Raw genomic sequence first — 23,226 nt, forward strand, 5'->3', positions numbered from 1 at the left:
GTTCATCATGTCAAGAACTAAACTATCTGTTTTTTTTTCTTCTTCTCATTTCTTCAACTTTGACTCAATATGTGGACTTGCCTTTATATTCACATTAGCACATAAAACATTGACATTGTTCGAAACTTCAATCAAACATTTATATTCGCTCGAAGAAGAGCACAGCCAATCGATCCACGCTACCAAGTTTTGGTGAAGCGAAGCAGACGAGACTACTAACGATGGTCTTTGTGGTCCTCTACTTTTCGGGAGAGGGGGGGGGGAGGTCTTGTTAAGACCGTCTAGCGAGCCATTTAATCAAGGCAAGTGACGCAATCCTATTAAAACTAGAGAACTGTAACGAAAATATCTTAGTACTATTCACTTTAACGAAAAACCATATTTTTACAATAAAAAATCAATCATAATACCATTCACTTTACCCTTTGTTTTGTCATTATCGTTAACACTCAAAAATTTTAAATCCTTTTCATTAGTTTTTCTTTAAAACTAATCCCTACGATAACAAGCACGGAACTACACTAGTCTCTAAAGCTTAATGATGACAAACCAACACACACTGTATAGCCACCCGAACTTATATATCTCCCATAAGATGTTATATACTCTAAATACAAGAGATTCAAACTCAAGTGCCAAACAGAACCACAAAACCTAGGCCAACTGATCTACACTAGATACAATAACGGAAATCGATTGGCCATCGCAACTAACAAACAAAACCACAAAACCTCATATCAAAGTTATCAGTAACCAGCGGCAGTCTGAAAGATGGCACGGCAGCATGTTTTGCGAAAATTATGACATTATCTATGAAAACATCTCTTCAACATAAGGCTTAGCTAACTCGAAAGGTTGTCGACCGTCTGACCCCAAAATAACATTAATTCCATCTAGAATATCGACATAAATAGCTAACTAGGTAACCCCTACAAACTGGCATACGCTAGACTACCGAACTTAAAGATACCAATTCGAGCCACAAATCTGGGGATCATTCCAATATTGACGGAAAAACTAATGCGCGGTCACCAGCGAGACTAGATGATTAACTTTTGCTTCCTCTTCGCCGTTTCTTACCAGACTTGGTCTCACTTGCCAGTGCCTTGGCTAAAGTTGGGGACTTCCCCTTTGGTGTACTTTCTGGTGCTTTCTCAGTATCACTTGAGGCTTCCTTCATATCCTCATCTTCTTTTGTCGGCTTTGATGCAGATTTTGCCTTGCCCGTACCATTGGCATTTGCTTTGCTGCCGCTAGCAGACGATTTAACCTTGGAAATGGAGGCCGTCTTTGATGTGCTCTGATTCGACTTCCCAGCCTTCTGTCCGTCTTGCTTGGACTTGGTGGAAGCTTTTTGTGCGCTGCTGTCATCTTCCTTGGATTTGGTGCTTTTAGGCGTCTGGGTATCATTGTTCTTCAATTTGCTGGATGTCTTCTGAGCAATATCAACCGATTTACCACTACTTTTGGGAGTGTGATCCTTCAATTTTCCAATACTTTCGTCATCCGTTTTACCAGAAGCACCTTTGGATCTGCCATCAGATTTACTGCTTTCTTTCGATTTGTGACCAAATTTAGTTCTTGCACCTTTCAATTTGCTGGAGGAAGCTCCTCCACCCCTAGAAAATTGACTTGAATTTAGACAACTACAGAAATAATGACATCAACATTTAAGTAACATAAATTACACTCACGATTTGGGCGAGGTGTCCATCTTTTCCTTCTTAGTTGGGTCATCAGGATTTTTTTTCACTTTCTTGTTCAAAGGCCTGGTTGCAACAGCAAAACATTAAAGAGGATATGATCACAACTGACAAAAAACAAACATGCAAAATAATTGTAGCAAAACTTTACAGACAACTCAGGAATTCAAAACTCCAGTATTGTGGATTTTAAGTTAAATCCTAAACAATGATTAATCATCAACTAGCACCATTTTGAAGACAAGTCAAAGACATGTGAACAAACTAAGTACACAAGGGTGACAGTCATCAGAAATTCAATAGAATACAAAGATTTTAGAACATAATCTTGATATCACATTCAACCTACAGCATGGTGCAGACAATAATCCAGAAACTATGAAGTTTAAAGGACTAGTCTTAAAGTCATATGTATAAGGTACACATCAAAAGTAAATAATACATACACGTCAGAAGAAGCATCATGACTCGATTGATCATTTCCTTGCTCCTGTCAACAGAAATGTTTCAGCACAAAAAATTGAGCATAGAATGATTTAAAGTAGTAAAAGAATGGCAGTGACTAACCTCATCTGAGTCAGGGTCATCTGCTACAAACTCCCACCTCTCTTTTTTAAGATTTAGTGTTTCTTTATCACCATCTGTATATGATACCTACGAAATAATCGAACAAGTACAAAGAATTTAAGTATATCAAGTTTCATTTTAAAATGAAAAAGGAAAATCAACGATGATTCTTTTTGGCGATTAATTCAATTAAAAATGAAAGAACAAAGTGCTTAAAATAAGGATGGAGACTTCCAAAGTTGGCATCTCACCTTATGCTTCTTTTTAGCAGAATCAAAAGATGCGACAACACCTTCATAAAACCTGTAAAATTTGTCAATAAAATATTAAATGACAAACTAAAATTTCGAATGTTACAACCATAAACAAATTCCTTAATCTAGTTCTTTAAAAAAAAAAAAAAAAAAAAAAAAGAGTTCTGGAAAAATTCAAGAGTTTTCTAGTAGTAGTTTAATAATCCATCTAAAATGAAACTTTGGCAGGATATCTGTATCCCCACTCCCCATAGAAAATGAAAAAATATATGAGAATAAAAGGAAAGGTCAGTGCAAAAGAGAACCAAATTTGAAAGCCAAACATTCATGTGTAAACTCCTGCAGCATTGCAAGAAATGCATTGAGGAAATACCGAACGCAAGGTCAGTACTTACGTACGATCTTTTGGCCACCAAACTTTAATCTTTGATCCAACCATATCCTCGCCATAATCTTTCTCATCAGATTCCTAAATAGGAAAAAAAAAACAGTAAGAATGTATACAAAAGGAGGTAAAATCAAAAGTTGAATACAAGCATGACTTCAAGAACAGAATGGAACCATGAAAGAGCCTAAAAATGAAAGGCCAACAGCAGGTGACGGAATAAGTCAAGATAAGTTCATAACATGATTGTTAATGGCATAAATTAATCTCCATCTCCAAAAAAAAGCATGAAGAAATTATTGGTTCGGATCGCAGAACAACAATAAAAATAATAATAAGGAGCACTAACATAAGAGACCGCATAGTCATAGATATCTAATCACCATAAGTCCACTACTACACAATGAAAAAAACTAACAATAACAATCCAAAATCTTGCAAAATGCGAGGAACACCATATAATGCACTAGCATCCATAAACAGAAAATGCTAATATCAAGGGGAAAGCACACAATTCTTTTAATGAAAGATACAAATTTTAGCATAGAACAAAGCATGCATACCTTCTCTTTTCCTGAAGCACGCTTCCTCTTTGAATTTGTCTTAGGGGTCGCCTCCTGGGGAGATTCATCCTTAGTTAATTTTGGGGCTGACTTTGGAGTTGACACCATCTCCTAAATAACAACAGTAATTTTATTAAACAACAGAAACAAGTGACAGCATCAAAGAAATAGCTGCAAAGCCAATAGGAAAGTACTTTGTCATCATCCTTAGCTGAAGATTTTGTTGCAGCCTTTGCCGGAGTAACTTTTCCTCGACCCCGCTTTTTCTTATCTTCTGCTTGCTTTATAGAAGACCCACCGCTAGTTTTAGTGTTCCCATCTACCTTCTTCACTGACTTCCGTTTTGCTTCTGAATCACTTGTGGTGCCACTTTCCTTTCTAGATGCCTCCACCACAATTGGACTTTTATTCTCATTAGAAACTCCAGCAGAAGCCTTTTTCCCAGAGCGTCTACTTGGTTTTAATTCTGAATCACTGGTTCCGTCAGTTACCTTTTTGGGTTCATCATCTGCCAATGGTGCTGCTCCTTTATTAGAACTATCTTTCTTCTTATTCCATCCAGCCTTTTTGGAGAGACTTTCACCAGGAAGGCTCTCACTTGGAGATGGAGAGGCAACAGCAGCAGGTTCCTTTTCCAATGGCTTGGAAGAGATGTTAACATCAGATACTTTCTCATTTTTCAATTGCACAGCTGCCTCCACAGAAGGATCCTCACGAGGTGAGCTGGGAATATCTTCTGTTTCACGCTTATGTTCTGGCTGTATCTCAGTATCTTCCTCATTATTGGCTTGACAATTGTCTGAAGGTTGTGTTGATTTTGTTGACAAATCAGAATTCCCAGCTCTTTCTTTGGTAGATATTTCTGGAATTTGCTCTGCAGCTTTCTCAGTCTCCAAACTATCAGGTTCAGCATTGCTTGATGCATTTGGATCTTTCTGATCCTCAGTATCGTTGCCCTCCTCTTCCTTCTTCAAGGCATTTGACTCAGCAACAGAGTCTTCTTCTCCAGTCTCTGCATTACCATTGTTCACAACTAACTTTGAAGATCTGTCAACAGCTGGATCAACTCGTTCAGGAGAAATAGGTGCTTCTGCCTTTTCTTTATCTACCTGCAAGGACAAATATAACTGGTGAAATAACCCACTTCAATCAAATAATATTTTTACTAATAGAAGCATAAAGGACATAAAACATAGAAAGAAAAGAAAAAAAATTCACAGAAGAAACTCACCTGGGCCGCCTCATTGGAAGATTCCCTAATTGCTGACTTCTCCTTGGCAGCCTGCAGTGGCAATAGTTAATACAACAGAGGAGAGGAATCCCAAGTTGCCAACTTGGCTTGCAAAGACAAATCAATGTAATATTATCACCAGCCAACAACAGGCTGTTTGACGCCATGCATGAAGGAACAACTAAACTTGTCATACCAAAGTAACCAAACCAACCCCAGCCCCCACAGAAGAAAATGGGAAAAAAATGGAGTCTTTTATAAACACCAATGTTATTGAACAAGTTACTGAATGAGAGAGAGGATAGAGATAAAAAAAGATAACCTTTGCTGAGAAAACAGAAAACTATGAAGCTTTACATAATTATCATTATGAATAGAAGAATGCATAGAAAATGTCTTAATCTTGCAACTCTGGACATCATACCACATTTTCATCAGAATCACGGACTTCATTCTGCTCAGCATCACGGCCTTCATTCTGCTCAGCATCGTCACCTGCCTTTTGGCATATTGATGCTAGAACTTTACTATAATCATTAAAAACAATGCCCAAGCTTTTTACTTCATCTATCAGGTAATCCTTAAGTTTAGTAGCACAGCTTTCAAGTACTCTCTCCCCCAACTTCCGTCCAATTGGTAGAATGTCCTACAAGAAAAAAATTGGTTAGAAAATGAAAAATAAAACAGCATGTAGAAGGTACTAATTGTCAATCAAAAACAATTGTTCACCTCATTGTCGTTTTTCACACTAGCTAATAAGGTAGATAGTAGCTCAGCAGATACTTCTTCACTTTCTTCTAAAACAAGAGTCATAATAGTCTCCATGGATGAAAAAACGTTCTCTGGGTGATAATCCCTGAAATATATAAAAATGAAATATATAGTGTTGTGTTTTCTAGAACAAATCAGCTTCCAAGTCTTACTCCACCAGTAGAAACAAATAATAAATATAGTATCTATAGTCTAGACACACATAAAGTGGTGACTCCAACTCTACTTATGACTTTGTACCTTATCGCCTTAAGAAAATGTTGAAACATTTCAACGATCAATGCATCACATTCAAGGTCCAACATCACCACACACGATCTGACCTTCGCAACAGTTTCAAGAATGGAAGCCCTCTTTGCGTATGATCGGCTCGACTTGTCATGTAGATTTTCAAAGGATGATACAATAAGATGAAAGACTTCCTGCATGCATAAGATTTAGAAGGTTTATTGAATTTTTTTCTAATATAACATGAGCAGACTCACCAAAAAAAAAAAAAAAAAAATCAGTTTAGTGATCCAAATCCCAGGTACCTTCATTTGTTCATCATCATAAGGTGCATCAGGTGCAGTTATTCTTGTTATCTCACTGATGCAAGCTGCAACTCCAACTTTGACATCAGGATTTGAATGCCTAAAAAGTTCCTCAGCAACCAATGCATTCTGTGATGGGGAAAGTGCAGTTTGCATTGACTTTGTAGGTGATTGTTCTACCTTCGATAGAAAATTCTCAACTCTCTAATATATCACCAGGTAAAGAACAATTCAATATTAGGAAATGAACAATAAAATATTTGGGAAAGAACAATACACTGGCACAAGAAGAATTTTATGATTCAATCTATGCCAAAACTGTGCAGACACAATTGAATTAGCTAGATCAGAAACCGGAGGGAAAAGAAATCAACATGACAGGTGAGTTTATATTTAAAAAAATTTTAAATTTAAAAAAAATAAATAAATAAATTCTACAATCACCAGAACATGGAAAAGAAAACACGCATCAGTAACAAATTTTAATATAAGAAAAATAAATAAATAAATACTCTTAGTTTTCGGAAAGGTACAGATAATAAATTTAATGAATGGGTGTGCATACACGCGATAATTGACACATAAACTTGATTTCATGAAGATGTGAAGGAATGAAGAGCAAGGAAAACCATTTTTGGGAAACTGTTATGCCAAGCTTGTGTATATCAAATATCCTTTTTAAGGAAAATGTAATTCCAAGCATCCAAAAAAATTTCCATTATACTCTTTCCAAATCTCGGCTTGAGCAAGCAGCGAAAAAAATCACATATGAAATGACTTTCCACTATCTTAAATGCCCAGCTTCAAGAGCATTAATGAAACGTAATTGAATTTGAAATGACCATCCTTGAATTTGAATTCTTAGTCATGGTGAACATTAATAATTTACCTTCATATGCATATCAGGAGATCATTTGAACTTCCTTTGTTGTATATAATGAAGATTAACCTTAAAACACCTAAAACCTTTCATCATTCTTACAAATTGTAACTTATATGGTAATTGTTAAATGCAGAATACCATTTACAAACCAACACACAACTCACGAAGATATGCATTCTTGTCTTGCTTTTTATGCCCAGTCATAACTGACTTAACCCGTGTGCTGTGCGCACAATGAGAGATATAATTAATAACGAATCCCGTAGCTAAGAAGCTAGAAAGGAAAGTGAAATAGAGACTCAACCCTTCGTCCCCAACCTCATTAAAACACAAAATTCCAGCATTGAAAGGATAGCTAGAACTTCATGCATGGCATATGAAAGTATTGCCCTTTAATACAAGCATCAGGATTTAAATGGGGAAAAAAACTTGGCACAAATCACAAAAAAAATAACATGGAAATGTTAAAACCCACATGAATCTCACATCAGAAGCTTTCACAACAACAACATTCAAACCCCAATTCACTAAATTAACAAATAACCACACAAAAAACAGTTTAATTAACAGAACCTCTGAAATTAAACACGGAACGAAAGCAACTGAGACGCATAATACGAAAAGAAGAAGAAAACCCAACAATTCGAAGAGGAATTAGGGCTTACGTCGAGAACATCAAGGAGGTCAGGGACGGAAGACGGAGGTTCCAAGAGCTGATTCCCAGCTTCCGTAAGCTGTGCTTCGAGTTCTTTCTCTGCCGACGCCATTGTTCCTCCCCTCTCCTGTTTCTTTGCTCTAGATCCTTGACAATCTCGCAGGTCTAGCCCTAATCTCACACCATTGAAGGCCCAGAGCCACACGAATCCAAGAGAGAGAAAGCGGAAAAAAAAAATGTTTGGAGAGAGAAAGTTAGGGTTTTCTTTTTGGAGAGAGAAAGTGAGTGAGAGAGAGAGAGAGAGAGAGAGTTGCTGGATTTTATTTTTGCAAATAAAAATAATAATAATTTGTCAATCGATGGATCGCTCTGGTATTTTATATTTTCGCTCGCTCTCACATCTCGAGTATTCATTTTGTGCGCTTTTAAAAGAGAATCCAACGGAGCAGCGCTCGGAATCCGCGGGATTGTGAATTCGAGTTCAATTTCGGATTTCAAATCCGCCTTTGGATCTTTCCTGTGGGGACCACCTGGCGTATTTGATCCGTAGGTTTAATGCTGCTTTTCCTTTTTCTTGGGAAGATTTATTTTTTTTGTTAGGCGACTAAATTTTTGAAATCGATGAATTTTCATTTTTTTTTTAATTGTGCCCCACTGAAATTTGAAACGTACAGAAAACCAATGAATAAATTGATGGGCCACTAACACATATACATACCTCGTTTTGATGTGGGTCACTAACATCACATACATACCTCATTCTTTTAATGTTGCAACATCTAATCTCTATCTCCCCGTTTGTCACTTTTTCAAGTTAACTGCTTACGTGGCATGTGCAAAGCTTACTCTCTCGTTTAAGATGAAAAATTAATTAAATATTACTAAATTAAGAATTTTTTTATCACCTTTGTCCTCATAATACAGTACAGTGGTCCATTTCACATCTTGTACCCATGTGTAAGGCAGCCTTAGTCCCCCCTTCTCTGAAAAAAAATAATATATATATATAATTTCATGACACTCACTTCTATGCTTTTTTTGAATTTGATCATCGTGATCATCAATTCACCGTCTCTATCTTCAAATTCACCTCTCGATCTCGTCAACCTCGACTCTAATCGTTGCGATTATCCTTGCGCTTTTTCTCACCAGCACCCCTCTAAACGCCTTGTAGATTTCCTCATCGATTTGGACCCATTGCACTATGATCCATTGAATTGGACCAGGATCAACAACTTCACAAACTAAATTTTACATAACTTGTTGGGAGCTTTGTCGGTGACATTAGTGGTGTACCAACGAGGTTGTGACGTTTCCGGTGAGGTCGAGGTATATGAGGTTGGGGAGGTTGGCGGGGAAGGGGCCTATGAGAAGGTTATGGACGAGGTCGATGTGCTCGAGAGTTTGACACGTGGAGATGGAGGAAGTATGGAATTTTGATGAAGTTGTTGTAGGGGCGGGTGAGGTTGGGGAGGCGGCAAAGGATGGTGGGGAAAGAGTCAACAAGGTTGGCGTTGGGAGGAAGAAGGAGTGGACAACAAGGGAGGCGAAGCTCGCAATATAGAAATATGATATTGCAATTGGTTAGTTGATATATATCATTACAATGTTTAAAAGACGAGGCATGAGTTTATTATGTGATCCGAAGTTGGAGTGGTAAAATGTAATTTACTCATAACGAATGCACATTTGAAACATATATTATTATAATATATTTGTCGAGCTCTTATGCAAGAAGATTTATAGTTGAGGTGATTAACAACGTTTACTGTTATATTGAAAGTCTTTGGTTTGAATTATCCACCTCATTTAATATCGGTTGTATCAAACATATTGTTACAAATATGTGGTAAATGCCATGTCATGTCATAGTTCTATAAATGTGTGATCAAATTTTGCATCACGCAAAAGAGTGTAGCTGCATTGGTTCGAATAAATACGCTCTCCGCTTTGAAACCAAGTTCAATTTTTTTCTTACCATTTAACTAATTTAAAATAGAATATAATGTGGTGTGATTTCTTACAATTATTCAAATGCATTTAGAAAATTTTTGTCGGTAAGTATATAAAATCAAGATAAAGATTGGAATTATATCCATAGCCCAACGGTATATTAGCATATTAGCCAAATTCTAAATTTCTAATTTCTAAATAAAGAAGAAAGTATGAAATTTTGGGCGGGAAAAGGAATGAATAATCAAACCCATGTGTATTTAGGGAGGGAGGGATATCTATCAATTGTGAAAACTTTTATTACCAAAACTATTATTAGGAAAATTTTCTTTATAAAATTGGAAAATTCTTTCGATTTTTCTTTTTCTAATGTTTGTAGGATAACGTAAAACGAGAGCGATTAATTATTATACTTCAATTTAATTATAATTTCTTGAATATTATGTGTATGTTACATCGCAACATGATAATAGTCATGTAACGTTTATGGTATCGTCTGTCTATTCGGTGACGAATAATAGAAAGTTAGGAGCTATTACTTAATTTAAGAAACAAATTATATTGTGAGGAGTCATATCAACACAAGTTATGCAACACCTCGAGTGTATTAATAAATTCTATTACTTATGTGCATTTTCAAACTATGCATGTGCATGGTTCGTTATTTGTTAAAAATTTATTGATAGATTGAATTCGCTCATATATTGTCACATCTCGGCCCGGGACGGATCACTTCCCGGCCCCGCTCCACTACCGTAGCATGATATTGTTCGCTTTGGGCTTACCATTCCCTCACGGTTTTGTTTTTGGGAACTCACGAGCAACTTCCCAGTGGGTCACCCATCATGGGATTGCTCTAGCCCCCTTCTCGCTTAACTTCGGAGTTCCTATGGAACCCGAAGCCAGTAAGCTCCCAAAAGGCCTCGTGCTAGGTAGGGATTGAAATATAAATTTAAAGATCACTCCCCTGGACGATGTGGGATGTCACATATATCGACTAAATTTTCAAGAAATGATTATTTTCGCTCCAAGAATAATATTGAAATCAATTTAATAACATACAAATAAAGCCCTAAAAGTTGATTAGATCCCAAACGTTAACCCTAAACTTTAAAAATAAAAGTAATAGAAGTTGACTAGATCCTTGTTGTCTAACCCAGTCCGAAGATAATGGGCTTGGGTCTAACCCAGTCCATCAATAGGCCCAACAAGGCAGTCCAATCTTTTTGCGCGAGATTTCATAAAGAAGTTGAAGAATCAAGAAGTTGAAGTCTTTAAGCCGCGACGTGGCTTTACACTACCCGACCATTGACAACACTCCACGTCATTCCGACGGTGACGTGGCAACCTCCGATTCGAGTATACACGTCACATTAGCAGTGCCTGCCATACAGAAAAACATAGCCGGTCGCAGACGACCAGAGAGAGAGAAACCCACAATTCATAAATTCGCAATCCAAATCCCTAATTCCCAAATCCAGAATTCCATTTCCCTTTTTAGGGAAGTCTCACGGTGGCGTCTTCGGGCTCGCCGAGTTTGACGCGAAGAAAACACTCCAATTCATCCACGCCATCGTCGTCCGCCGAGCCAGGTCGGGTCGTGGGGCGATTCACAATACCCAGGCGGGCTTCGGAGCCTGAGTTCCCCTTCTGGCAGCAGAACTGGTTCATAGGATTACTCTTCGTTATGGCGATCGGCTTTTTCTGCTTAGCTGTGTTCCTCATCTACAGCCTCGATCTCGACACCAGCTACGCCGCCACCGCTCCCACATCCGAGGGCGTCGAGGTTCGTCTCCGCCGCTCATTTCCGATTAATGTTTTGTTTGGAAATTTTGATAGAGATTTTGATACAATGAATTGGGTGGGCAGATCACATACGGCACCGTACTGAAGCTGATGCACGAGAAGACCAAGTTTCGCTTGCATTCACACGACGTGCCGTATGGCTCTGGTAGTGGCCAGCAGTCAGTCACTGGTTTTCCCAATGTCGACGACGCTAATAGCTACTGGGTATGTCGTTTTCTTCTCCTTCTCGCAGTCTCTCCATCTTTGGTGTTGTTTCGTTGCAGATATTGAACTGGGTTTTTTGGCAGATTATTAAACCTGAGCTGGAAACAGCTGCCAAGCAAGGCGATAGCATTCCGAGCGGGACAATCATCAGGTTGCAGCACATGAGGACCAGGAAATGGCTGCACAGCCATTTGCATGCATCCCCAATTACTGGCAACCAAGAGGTTTGGCAAATCTTTCTTTATCGTACCAAATTTTCACAATGCATTATATTTTTGTTATCATGCAGTAATTTTATTGTATCTTTTGTTTGTAATTAGTTATTGATTTGTAATTGTGAATTGGTGACACACCGTGACACTGAATGGCATAAAGTTTCTTGACATGATTTTGTGTACGAAGTTTTGGTATTATTGGTTGACAGTTTAATGTCTTTCGTTCCAAGTATAATTGGGATCATTATTAGGTTTAATGACTTGTACAATTTCACGTGGGTGTAGGTCAGCTGTTTCGGGGGAGAAAATGAATCTGATACTGGTGATCACTGGAGGTGAGTAGCAAATTGATATGTTCTCAAAAAAATTTCTTGTCTTGGTCATCAGTGTTTCTGATGCATTGTGTTTGTATGGAATTTCGTAGGCTTACAATTGAAGGGAGCGGGAAGACTTGGAAGCAAGATCAAAGGGTTCGACTTCAGCATGTTGACACTGGCGTTTATTTACATAGTCATGACAAGAAGTACACCCGCATAGCTGGGGGACAGCAGGAGGTGAGATAACTTAAACTCGACTACATATCTATGAAATTGAGAATGAAACAACAGATTTGTTGGTAACTTGTTTCATTTATAAGTGTGTATTGATCCTGAATTGTTAGATAATGGTGCTGATTATTGATTATGTCCAAAACTCGATAGTTAGATGTTTTGCATTTTCACGTTTTGTTCATTTGGTGGAATAATAAGTTGGTAGAGTCTGTAGATACCATACGCGTTTAATTGATTGTATTGAATTCAATTGCTTGGAATTAAGAAATCTTATCTACTAACTTGAACTATAGCCATTGTCCTGATGAGGATTAGCTTATTGTTGATAATGAAATCTTCTGGTGCTATATGTATTCATCCTTGCAGCAACTATACAAGGTTATGCAGTTTAATGGAATATTAATCTTGGTATTAACTTAAGTATAAACAAACGCTGATCTTCTTGAAAGTCGTTAGTGACAGTCTTTCTGGAAGTTAAGCTGTGCAAGAAATTATATTTTAGGTACACTTCATATCTGTGCAAGTTTTAGACAAATTTGTTTCTTGTACGGAAATGTGTCGGGTGAACTTTATGTGCTGATGTTTTTGCTATCATCATTGATTTATTAACGTTATGCTAAATACCATCCATTCGCCGTAATGCAGGTTTGTGGTGTGAGAGATAAACGCGCTGACAATGTTTGGTTGGCAGCAGAAGGCGTGTACCTTCCAGTCACTGAAACTAAGTAGAAGTTGGTCATTAGGATGAATCACTCTTATGAAAACAGGTATGCGGGTTTTGGAAGTTTTGGTAATTGACACCTGGTCCCATAACAGTTATAGTAGGATGTTCCAATGAAGAAAAATATGTTTTACAATTTACGATCCGTTAGCTAATATTGTTAATACTGTTTTCCTCATAAATCCCTGTATTTGTGTTATGTTGCTAGTAATCGAAACTTTTAGCCGTTCTTGAAGATGGTCTAACAGTTGCAATGAGCAGAACACTAGTCATTTTTTTGGGGTTTTTGGACTCGTGATTTTCTGAGAGTTTATGCTGTTATGGGTTGAAACTAGACTGCTTTTCCAGCCCACTTGAGGGCTCTCGCGGTCTAAATGGGTAAATTTTACTTTCAGAGTCGAAAGCCCGTTTGCAAGGATTTATGGTATGGTCTCTTTACCTTTTTGGGTCATAACTGTGTGATCGTATTCCACTGACCATTAGTACCTTAGGCCATTTCCAACTGAATTGAAAATAACCTGAAAATTGTCTTTGATTGAGGGTCAGGCTAAAAGGCTTGTGGGCTCCACAAGATAAAAAAAGGGTCAAAAGGCTAACCAGCCAGCCCAAAGGAGCTAGCTGGTCCCGGGCCAGGCTAGAATTTGAAAACCAACTGTAACTAGTAGACGTAGCCATTTGGTTTTTTTTTTTTTTTTTTTTTAATTTTTTAATACAAAATTTGTTTTAAAAATTGTAAAAATTATTCTTTTTCCCTACAACTTCCTAAACCATTAAACATTACATAACATTAAGCAACATGAAATGAAACAACATTAAATAACATAAAAATTATACAACATCCATCCTATTTATAGCTGAAAAAAATTCAAATCCAACGGCTAGCTGACGACATTTAGCTGTTGGATTTGAATTTAAGTTGTAGTTTTTAAATAATAAATTATGTTTGGCCCCTCAGCTCTCAATTTAAGATGATTTTTTGTGACATGGTTAAAACGAGCTTTTTGGCCCTCGGTTGGAGATGATAATAAATATGATCTTACATAGTTTATTAAAATATTAATTTCTTGAAGGATAAAAAAGCTAAAACGAGTCATTTGACCAGCTTTCGGTTGGAGATGACCTTATTCGACCTTTGCCGGGGCACCCAACGACTTTAGGGCTCAAAAGTTAGAGCAATTATGCTGCATTATTGTGGTCCTTTGCATGCAACACTGTTTCTCTTCCACCAAGAAAATGCATTACCGTGCAACTTGTTGGGGGTGGTGATTTTCATTCTACTTTTTTCTCCATTTGCATTTCTCGGTTTATTTTTTGTACCGTTGATTATTCTTTGATTTGTTCAATCTAAATTTGGAAAAACATGAAGCAAATACACGAAAGAAGAGTTCGAAAATCACCACCTTGATTGATCGCTCATTGTATTTATCAAAGATTCAAGTGTTTTATCTTAAAGCACTAAAAGCCGCATACTGCTTTTATAATTCGTAAGTTGTTTTTAGCTTTCCTACTAAATGTTCCTATAAACGTTGTTGGTCATCTGAAAGCATTTTTAGTTGTTGCAGAAGCGGCATCGCCAATATGGTGACTTTGGATGAGTGCTCATCACATAATTGAAAGATTTACCTTTTCATGCACAAATCATAGTGCGTAGTTTGATTTGAGGAAAAAGCCTAAAAATCTTACGTCCTCTTGACCTTTTATACAGCTCATAGATTCTCCCTGTTTTATGAACTTTCCCAACCAAGTCAAGTTACAAAGACCTTCACACGAAGAGGGAACGGCTTATTATGCCCACGAGCATGTATCAACATCAAGTAATAGTTATCTCCTTAATTTAGTCATTCAGATTTGAAATTAATAGAAGTGATGTCTGAGTTTGTCCATTGTTAATCATTTGGATCATTCCGAAGAAAAAAATCTATGTTAAATAAGGATCAAAATTACAGAAATACTCTCAACTTAATAAACAGTGGTCCAAAATGATTTGATAAAAATTAAGTGTATTTTTGTCATTTTACCTTATCTAACAAAGATTTTAATGATTGATGGTAGACAAATTCAGGAACCAGTTTCATTGATTTCAAATCTTAAAAATCAAAGTGAAGAGCCATGATAATCTTAAGAACCATTTTGACTTAGAAGCCTATATAATATTAGCAAGTTACCTTCTTGTCGTAAAGCTATCCATTGCTCTAATCACAAGGTCCCTTTCCATGTACAGGGCTAACGTTTGTGTTTTACATGTTCCGGTGGTCCTCACTTAATTCTTTTGTATGAATGATAGTTATAGTTGGTAGTGTGGGTGAACCCAACATGGAATCTTTAAGATTGAATATTTTTAACTAACTAGGCTTCAAAGTTATATGGTAATTCTCAATTTTTAAGAAAAAGTCATCGTTGTTAAAGATTGGAAAAGCGTGATGTGATATGAAAAAAACTTGGACATGAGTTTGGCTATCTCACAACGTCATTTGTATAGCATCTCTTACAAAAATATGAATTGTCTTCATTTTGGTATTGCCAAATCTGTCGTTGAAGAAAACTTAGGTAAGTTTCTTAGTCAAGTCAATTGTAAGACACTTTTCACAAAAATATCAACCACATGTTTTGGCCCTGATCCCACACCAAAATAAAAACTAAACTAATCGTGCAGCTCTATCGAAGTTTCGCAGAATATAACGAACAACTTAATAATGATCAAACTAAAAGTGTACTCATTGAGAAGGAAAATAATGGCGGATAGCGACTATAAAACTAACCCCTCCAACATTAACACACTTCCAAACGATATTTCAATTCCCAACTAATAAATTGGCAAAATCAACCGAATTCGCATGTAGACCAGCAGTACGGCACATCTGTGGTGGGAGCCATATTAAAAAGGTTTAATTTTGATTAGTTGAGTGGTTGAAATGAATATTGAAATTTCTCTTTTTTTAATGTATTAAAAATAATACTTTCAACTAATTATTGTACAACACTAAATGCATCGTACTGTAGTTCCGGTATAAAAAAAAGTACTTCCTGTCAAAAGAGTTTTTGGTTTAAGGTTTAATCCCATAAATAATAAGGAAACCCTCCGCGCCACAAATCGCCTTTTCAGGCCTTTTGAGAAAACCCCAAAAAGGTCATTACATTTGCGGTTTGCTCTGTGAGCTGTCCTTGATATTCAATGAATTTTGTGAATTGCCGCGTCTGCAATATTTTCCGAGTCGGTGGAGGAAACAGCCACAATATATACCCATAGCCCCTGTAGATACAGATATTTTGTCTCGTTCAATTATAATAGCAAGTACATTGTAGACAACCGCATTTAATCCGCACCATATGAGGTCAATTTTCTGGAACTCTAGTTTAAGCGGTTAACAACGTTTACCTCAATAGTCGATGTCCTGTGTTTGAATCCGTCGCGTCCGAGTAGTATTAGAAATCTGCTACAGACAGCGGCTAAGACTCTTAAGCACTAACCCAAAACGCAATGTGATTGATGTGTATTGGTAGCTCGTGGTTTTGATGGCACAGTAAGAGGCCACGTTTTTTATGTGATGGTTGGCGCACTATTCTCTGCAAATCGATTAAACTTAACGTCCCGCTTCGTTACGAAGGTGATGCGGAGATCCTTCACTAAGAAACGTAATGGCATTTAAAGTCTTGACCTACCCTGAGAGAAAGCACCCGCACATACAGCTACGCGTGCGTTTGGAGCTTATGTGCTTATTTATAAACAACTCAAATCAGACGATACTTTGCTGGACAATTCAGAAGCTGCAGAGGGCCTAGTGCTCAACCTACCCACTTCCACATCAATAGCTAAATCTATTCTATTATATTAAGAGAAGAGGGCTTATCAACTTTTATCCCCATTTTCTTTCAATTTTGTCCTCACTTTTGAATGCACGATGTTGATCTGAGGAGAGAAAAATAGTAATTTTGTATCTTTTGAACTTTTTCCCTTTTTTTCCTATTTTACTCTCATTTTTTATGCACAATATTTAGATAAGATGAGCAAAATAGTAATTTTATATCGAAATATTTACATAAGATAAAAAATATGCATTTATTTAGAGAAATGTCCCACCATTATTTTTTCATAAACGTAAGTGAAATCATGATATTTTTTGAATAATTTAAATGAACTAAAACGATTGTTCTTGAGGAAAACGTGGGAGGAGGTGAGCGATTGTTTACACACACATAATGTGTGATCATCTGCTAGTATAATATGAACATTGTACATTGGTACTAAATAAATATCAGTAATTTTATATCTAGACAATTCAGAAGCTGCAGAGGGCCTAGTGCTTAACCCACCCACTTCCACATCAATAACTAAATATAATGTACATTGGTACTAAATAAATAGGAGTGTGCTATCTACACATTCTTTTTTATTTCTCACGCATCTTCTTAAATTTTGGCCGTCGGATCGAATGAATTGTAGAAGATCAAGGAATAAAAATTAATAAGAGGTGTGTGAAAAGTAAAAAATGATGTGTGAATATCACACCCCAATAAATATCAATGTGGATCGAATGTGGTAGGTTGCTCTATTAATTAGAAGATTTTTCTTTAATCTATTATGTATTAGGTTTAAATATTCATCCCTTTTTCTTTAGTGTAGATTAAGTTAGAATATCGTTTATATAAAAAATAGGAAATTGTTATTAACATTCATAAAATCTCATTTGGCACTCCAAACTTTCTATAATTAGAAAGAAAAATACACTTGTGAGGTGTGTATAATAAGATTTTTGAAGTGCTAATAACTGTTTCCTAATATATATATATATATATCAGTGGACTGCATCTAATAAGAAAGAAGTACAAATCGGGTAAATGGTCCCTGTGGTTATAAATTATTCAGAAGATAGCCTATGTAATAAAAAAATTAGGATTTAAATCCTTGTGGTGTAGTTTGTTAGCAAAATTTAGTCCAAAAATGATTTTTCCTTTAAATGCTTGCTAAATGCATGAGTAAAATTGTACTTTGACGTTGTACTGTGAAAAGCAATATTTTAGTACCAATTATACATTTTTATTCCAGGAAAGGGATCCTTTCTGGATCCTCCTCCTAATCCACCACATTAGGGATCTGTGCCATTGAAATTTGATCCAATGGCTGAAGTTATTATAAATTTTAAAGTAGGCCCCTGTTTGTTGTGACATCCCACATCGCCCAGGGGAGTGATCCTTATATGTATATTCCCATCCTTACCTAGCACAAGGCCTTTTGGGAGCTCACTGGCTTCGGGTTCCGTAGGAACTCCGAAGTTAAGCGAGAAGGGGGCTAGAGCAATCCCATGATGGGTGACCCACTGAGAAGTTGCTCGTGAGTTCCCAAAAACAAAACCGTGAGGGAATGGTAAGCCCAAAGCGGACAATATCGTGCTATGGTGGTGGACCGGGCCCGGGAAGTCGTCCCGCCCGGACCGGGATGTGAAAATTGGTATCAGAGCCTAACCCTGGGCGTGGTGTGCCGACGAAGACGTCGGGCCCCTAAGGGGGGTGGATTGTGACATCCCACATCGCCCAGGGGAGTGATCCTTATATGTATATTCTCATCCTTACCTAGCACAAGGCTTTTTGGGAGCTCACTGGCTTCGGGTTCCGTAGGAACTCCGAAGTTAAGCGAGAAGGGGGCTAGAGCAATCCCATGATGGGTGACCCACTGGGAAGTTGCTCGTGAGTTCCCAAAAACAAAACCGTGAGGGAATGGTAAGCGCAAAGCGGACAATATCGTGCTATGGTGGTGGACCGGGCCCGGGAAGTCGTCCCGCCCGGACCGGGATGTGACATTTGTAGTCGTTGTATCAAATTTCAATGAAACAAATTTTCTGATTTGATGGATTAGGAGGAAAGGGTCTGAAAAGATCTCATTCCTTTATTCCAATTCATCCATCATTTTTATTGTGGGACTTTTAGTTTTATTTGTTGATTATGCTGAAATTTAAAAGAAGAATAAGAATCATGCTTTCAGGAGGAATGCTGCTTCCTTTTGGACTAAATTTTACCCTTGTATTTAACTAACATTTAACAAAATAAATACTTTTAGATTAAATCTACTAAAGGATTATATCACAGAAGTTTAAATCCGAATTTTTTTAATTTCAAATCTTAGAAAATATTTTGGCTAAAAAAACCTTCTCGTGTTCAAAACTCTAAACAAATTGTTAATAAAAAAATTCAGTAAACAAGGTCAAAGCGTTTGTAATTAAAAAGGTAATTAAGAGAACATTAAACTAATGAGAGAAGTGAAGAAGATGGATTAACATTACTAATCCACGTTCTCACTGTTTAATAAATTAATGGGTTTCCCAGACGTAAAATTACAAAAAATAGCAAGGCCTGTTTGGCAGATCGGATAAAGGATCGGATAGGATTAGTTATACGGACTCGGATCTTTGGTGTTCACTCGTACTAAATAAGTGCCGGATTAATTTAACCGATCGGATAGGATAACACGGTATACACCAGCTTAATAAAACCAGCCAAAACGCTCGGATTATTTAGCCAGGGAAGAAGAATATGGGAGAGAAAGGGAGGGAGTTTGGGGGGTGTGGTGGAGAGAGCTGCGGAACAATTATTTAGGATTCTTCTGCAGTCGGGGAAGAAGAAGGGAGAGAGAGGGAGGGTGTTTGGGGCATGCGGAGAGATCTGGGAACAAAAAAATGATTTTACTTTTTAAATTTTTTTTTTTAAAGTTTGATTCCTCCTATCTATAATCTAGTATAATACAAAACACAGTATAAATAATACGGTCACTAATCTGATACTACACTAAATATCTGACTAATTTAATCAGTACTATCCGGTAATTATTTATTTTATCCGATATAAATAATCAATACAATTCGAGCTACCAAACGAGGCCTAATAGAAAGATTCTCAGATGCTCGAAGTTAAAGGTTCCTGAGTAGTCACTATTTCATATGCATTGTAAAATGACTGACACCCCTTCCGATTGCTGTGTGTTAAATTAGCAAATTTTAATTTTTGGGTAGGGACACCGGGTTGGACAAAACTGTACTCTGAGTTGAAAACTGGCCTCATGATTGTGGGGATACTCAGAAAAAAATTGTTTTATGACTAAATCACCCCTTGGATTTTCTTCGTTTTGCATTCTTTGCCACTGAGAGAAAAATCTCTATGGAGAGTGCTCACATCATGTTATGGGAAAACTCGAGTCAAATCGCATGATTGCTTGCTGCGTAAACTTTTGTTGACAAGCATATCCACGAATTTGGATCCTCTCTAAACTTTACTGTCTGAAGATTAAGGTTTAGAAAATTCGAATCCTTGATTTATATGAAAGAGATTTTAGAGTTTTTAATTTATGCGAGATAAACTAAGAAAATTAATTAATAAAGATTGTCGAATTCAAATTAAGTGGTATGCTATCATAGTTTCTCACATCAATGAATATATCATTATCGTTGAAAAATGCATTGATATGTGTTGCTTCTGACTAATACTAATATTGAATGATCCGACCAATTAACTAGTAGAACGATCTTGTCGAAGTTTCTCTCATCCACATTGAAGATACCCAAAGAAAACTTCTACTAAGATTATAATTACGATCACTATATAGATTTGAACAAGTTCATACACTAACAAAACGTACAAAAGCGAAGCTGGAATTGAAGTACGAAAAGAAGACCACTAACTTCAGCCACTACTTTCGATCTCCAAATCTTCATCGGCATCCCTAATTTCCTCAAAACGGCAAGCTCTTCGAAGTTGACATCGAGGTGAGCGACTTGAAATGATCCGATGGCACGAAATCTTGGGGCAGATTCGCCCTCTTCACAATCCTCCTCATGTTGTTTTGCAAACTCTGTTGGACTAATTGCTTCACGGCTTTCTTCTCCTCACTCATCATGTCCTCGTCCTCCTCCTCCATACGCTCCTTGGAACCCACATTCGGGTTTGAAGAAGACGAGGAAGGCCCGCAAATGGGAGCAGAAACTGCCGCCCCCATACTACTCCCGCCGAAGCTCTGCGAAACCTGCTTTCCTTTATCTACTTTCAAACACTCCAAGATCCTAGAGGCTCTCTTCTGCGCCAATGTACTACCCAAAAGCGTCAATTCGAGCAGTGCTGAAACCATTCCAGCCTCGATCATGGCTTGCCTATCCCCGAACGCCTTGTGTGCCATTACCATCAAAATGTACGATGCCTTCTCTTGGCATCCTGGCGAGTCGTTCCAATTCAAGGCATCTACCAATATTGGAAATGCATCCTTTACACTGCTAATTGCCTTTCGACCTTCGGGGACAGAAACCAGGTTGCTTAGAATTGCAAGGATTCTTTCGCTCACTTCCATGTCTCCGAGCGATTTCAAGAAAAAGGGGATCAAATCCGTTTCCAATATGAACGAAATATTGGACGGGAAGATCGAGAGATTGTAGAGCGCTCTCAAGGCGTCTTGCTTGGCTTGGCAGCTACTTGCATTGTCAGAATTCTTGAGGGTTTTAACCAAGAAGGGTATGGCGCCCGAAGCTCCAATGATCGGTTTATTCGAGTCCAACGCGCTTAAGCCGAGGAAATTCGCAATTATTGCTTCTGAGACTGATGGGTCTGGAGGATTTGGGGATTCAATTAGCTTCAGCATTTTGTGCACAGCCCCTGCTTGGAGAATAGCAGCTTTGTTCCTGCAGAAAAAGACGTGGTCCAAAAAGGTTACACATTCAGGAAAAATAAAAATACGGAATAAAACAACTCAAACGTAAATTTTTCTTTACCAGAATGCGAAAATAACCACACAAAAAAAAAAAAAAATTGAAATATTGGGAGTGCTTTGAAAGGGTAAAAGTGCTTTACGACAACCAGAAGCACTTCTGATCTCATTTGATAGAAAAACTCAAAACCGTTACGAGTCGGGAAGCAGCTAAGTGCTTCTTCAAAAAGCAGTGAAGCACTTGGATTTTAGCTCTAAAAATTTCCATGTTTTCCAAGAAAAGCACTCTCAACAGAAGCGCTTATGCAGAAAGCAGAGTTCATCATTTCACAACATGCAAGACTGTCAACAGCTCCAAGATAACAACAGTTTGGATAATTATTAAAATAATTTCGTTTAAGAAAAAGCAGGAATTGAAAATGACGGAGAATAAAACATAATGGCATGAAAATGACGGAGAACAAAAACACGAATTAAACAAAAAAATAGCCCAACTTTTCCTCAATTAATTAAAGGTTAATAAGCTGATAAAACCAAAATTTGCATGCACGAAGAACAACTGGAAAGAGAAATTAAGACGATTAAATTACATAAAAACAAAATTAGATCGAAATCCAATTAATCCTGCTTGTTTCAACTCACACGTCATTTCCGATGCCGAGATTGAGCAGAGCGTAGAGCGACGCGATCTGAGAAACGACGTCGTCGGAGTCGAGCAAGGCGACGAGCGGAGGAATGACGCCGAGCATCGCGAGCGTGGCTCTGGCCTCCGATTCTTCCTTTGCGTGCAATCTCACCTTGCTCGCCGCCTCCTTCCTCTTCGCCGTGTCGTCTTCCGCCTGCAGGTCCTTCGCCACTCGCTTGAGCTCCTCCAGCTCCTCCACCTTCTTCTTCGTCGCGGCGTCGTTTTCCGCTTCCGAAAACTCCGCGAGGTTCAGAAGATCCGAGAGCTTCTCGGACTTCACTTTCGGCTTCTCAGCCTTCTCGGCCTCCTTAACTTTCTGCTGTGAATGCGTCGTCGCCGTTTCTATCGTCACCGATCTAATGGTGGTGGCTCCGGTGGCCGGAAGAGTCGGAAGACTGATCGGAGTAGCTTCGTTATCGCCGTCGCGGTGGCGGTATCGGGAGCTGCCGCCGCAGCTGATGGCGTCGAATATTTTCCGGCGGAATGAGGCGCCGGAGAAGGAAGTCCAGAGCCGGGAATGGCCGGAGGAGGTGGTGGTTGGGCGGTCTAGGACGACGGATCCGACATCGTTTCGGTGAAACTTAGCCATTATTCTTCGATTCTTCTCTGCTTCTTCTCGAGTGGGGAGCACCTACATTGCACCGAAAAACCAGAAAAATGCGAGAGAGAGCGAGAGAGAGAGAGGATCAGATGCACAGGTTTCTGAAAACTTTTTGGATTTTTGTTTAATTTTTGTATGGTTGTTTGTTTATATAGTGAGAAAGTTGAATCTCAGTCGCAGAGACTCCGCTTCTTTCCTACTGACACTTGAGAAAGAGGGGGGAGTGATATATATTGAAGTCCCCGTTTGTATTCGTTATTTTTGT

General features: G+C 38.0%; 3 protein-coding genes across 3 annotated transcripts; 1 reads left to right on the forward strand and 2 right to left on the reverse strand.

The window, feature by feature from the left end:
• Positions 1–787: 787 nt before the first annotated feature.
• On the reverse strand, positions 788–7,949 carry LOC137739119 (sister chromatid cohesion protein PDS5 homolog C). Its single transcript, XM_068478617.2, has 14 exons — positions 7,556–7,949; positions 6,008–6,211; positions 5,715–5,896; positions 5,433–5,559; positions 5,128–5,349; positions 4,704–4,754; positions 3,667–4,581; positions 3,473–3,583; positions 2,920–2,993; positions 2,522–2,573; positions 2,271–2,357; positions 2,150–2,193; positions 1,695–1,769; positions 788–1,619 (listed from the first exon to the last, which is right to left on the reverse strand). The coding sequence occupies exons 1-14, from the start codon at positions 7,655–7,657 to the stop codon at positions 1,049–1,051; spliced, it is 2,817 nt and encodes a 938-aa protein (XP_068334718.1). The 5' UTR covers positions 7,658–7,949; the 3' UTR covers positions 788–1,048.
• A 2,939-nt stretch (positions 7,950–10,888) lies between these two features.
• LOC137745025 (stromal cell-derived factor 2-like protein) lies at positions 10,889–13,230 on the forward strand. Its single transcript, XM_068484878.2, has 6 exons — positions 10,889–11,284; positions 11,368–11,508; positions 11,592–11,732; positions 12,009–12,058; positions 12,148–12,277; positions 12,920–13,230. The coding sequence occupies exons 1-6, from the start codon at positions 11,186–11,188 to the stop codon at positions 13,001–13,003; spliced, it is 645 nt and encodes a 214-aa protein (XP_068340979.1). The 5' UTR covers positions 10,889–11,185; the 3' UTR covers positions 13,004–13,230.
• Positions 13,231–20,558: 7,328 nt separating this feature from the next.
• On the reverse strand, positions 20,559–23,176 carry LOC137709309 (uncharacterized). Its single transcript, XM_068448397.2, has 2 exons — positions 22,318–23,176; positions 20,559–21,649 (listed from the first exon to the last, which is right to left on the reverse strand). Exons 1-2 carry the CDS (start codon positions 22,947–22,949, stop codon positions 20,713–20,715), a joined length of 1,569 nt encoding a protein of 522 aa, XP_068304498.1. The 5' UTR covers positions 22,950–23,176; the 3' UTR covers positions 20,559–20,712.
• Positions 23,177–23,226: the final 50 nt, after the last annotated feature.

The sequence above is a fragment of the Pyrus communis genome, chromosome 15, assembly GCF_041283825.1.
Source record: "Pyrus communis isolate YQ-2024b chromosome 15, ASM4128382v1, whole genome shotgun sequence".
Taxonomy (NCBI): Eukaryota; Viridiplantae; Streptophyta; class Magnoliopsida; order Rosales; family Rosaceae; genus Pyrus; species Pyrus communis.

Coding starts and splice junctions, on each gene's coding strand:
- LOC137739119 (XM_068478617.2), bottom strand. CDS start 7,657: ATGGCGTCGGCAGAGAAAGAACTCGAAGCACAGCTTACGGAAGCTGGG. Junction 6,212..7,555: donor ACCTCCTTGATGTTCTCGAC/GTAAGCCCTAAT, acceptor GTGATATATTAG/AGAGTTGAGAATTTTCTATC. Junction 4,582..4,703: donor CTTCCAATGAGGCGGCCCAG/GTGAGTTTCTTC, acceptor TTGTCCTTGCAG/GTAGATAAAGAAAAGGCAGA.
- LOC137745025 (XM_068484878.2), top strand. CDS start 11,186: ATGGCGATCGGCTTTTTCTGCTTAGCTGTGTTCCTCATCTACAGCCTC. Junction 11,733..12,008: donor CAATTACTGGCAACCAAGAG/GTTTGGCAAATC, acceptor ACGTGGGTGTAG/GTCAGCTGTTTCGGGGGAGA. Junction 12,059..12,147: donor GATACTGGTGATCACTGGAG/GTGAGTAGCAAA, acceptor GGAATTTCGTAG/GCTTACAATTGAAGGGAGCG.
- LOC137709309 (XM_068448397.2), bottom strand. CDS start 22,949: ATGGCTAAGTTTCACCGAAACGATGTCGGATCCGTCGTCCTAGACCGC. Junction 21,650..22,317: donor CTCGGCATCGGAAATGACGT/GTGAGTTGAAAC, acceptor CTTTTTCTGCAG/GAACAAAGCTGCTATTCTCC.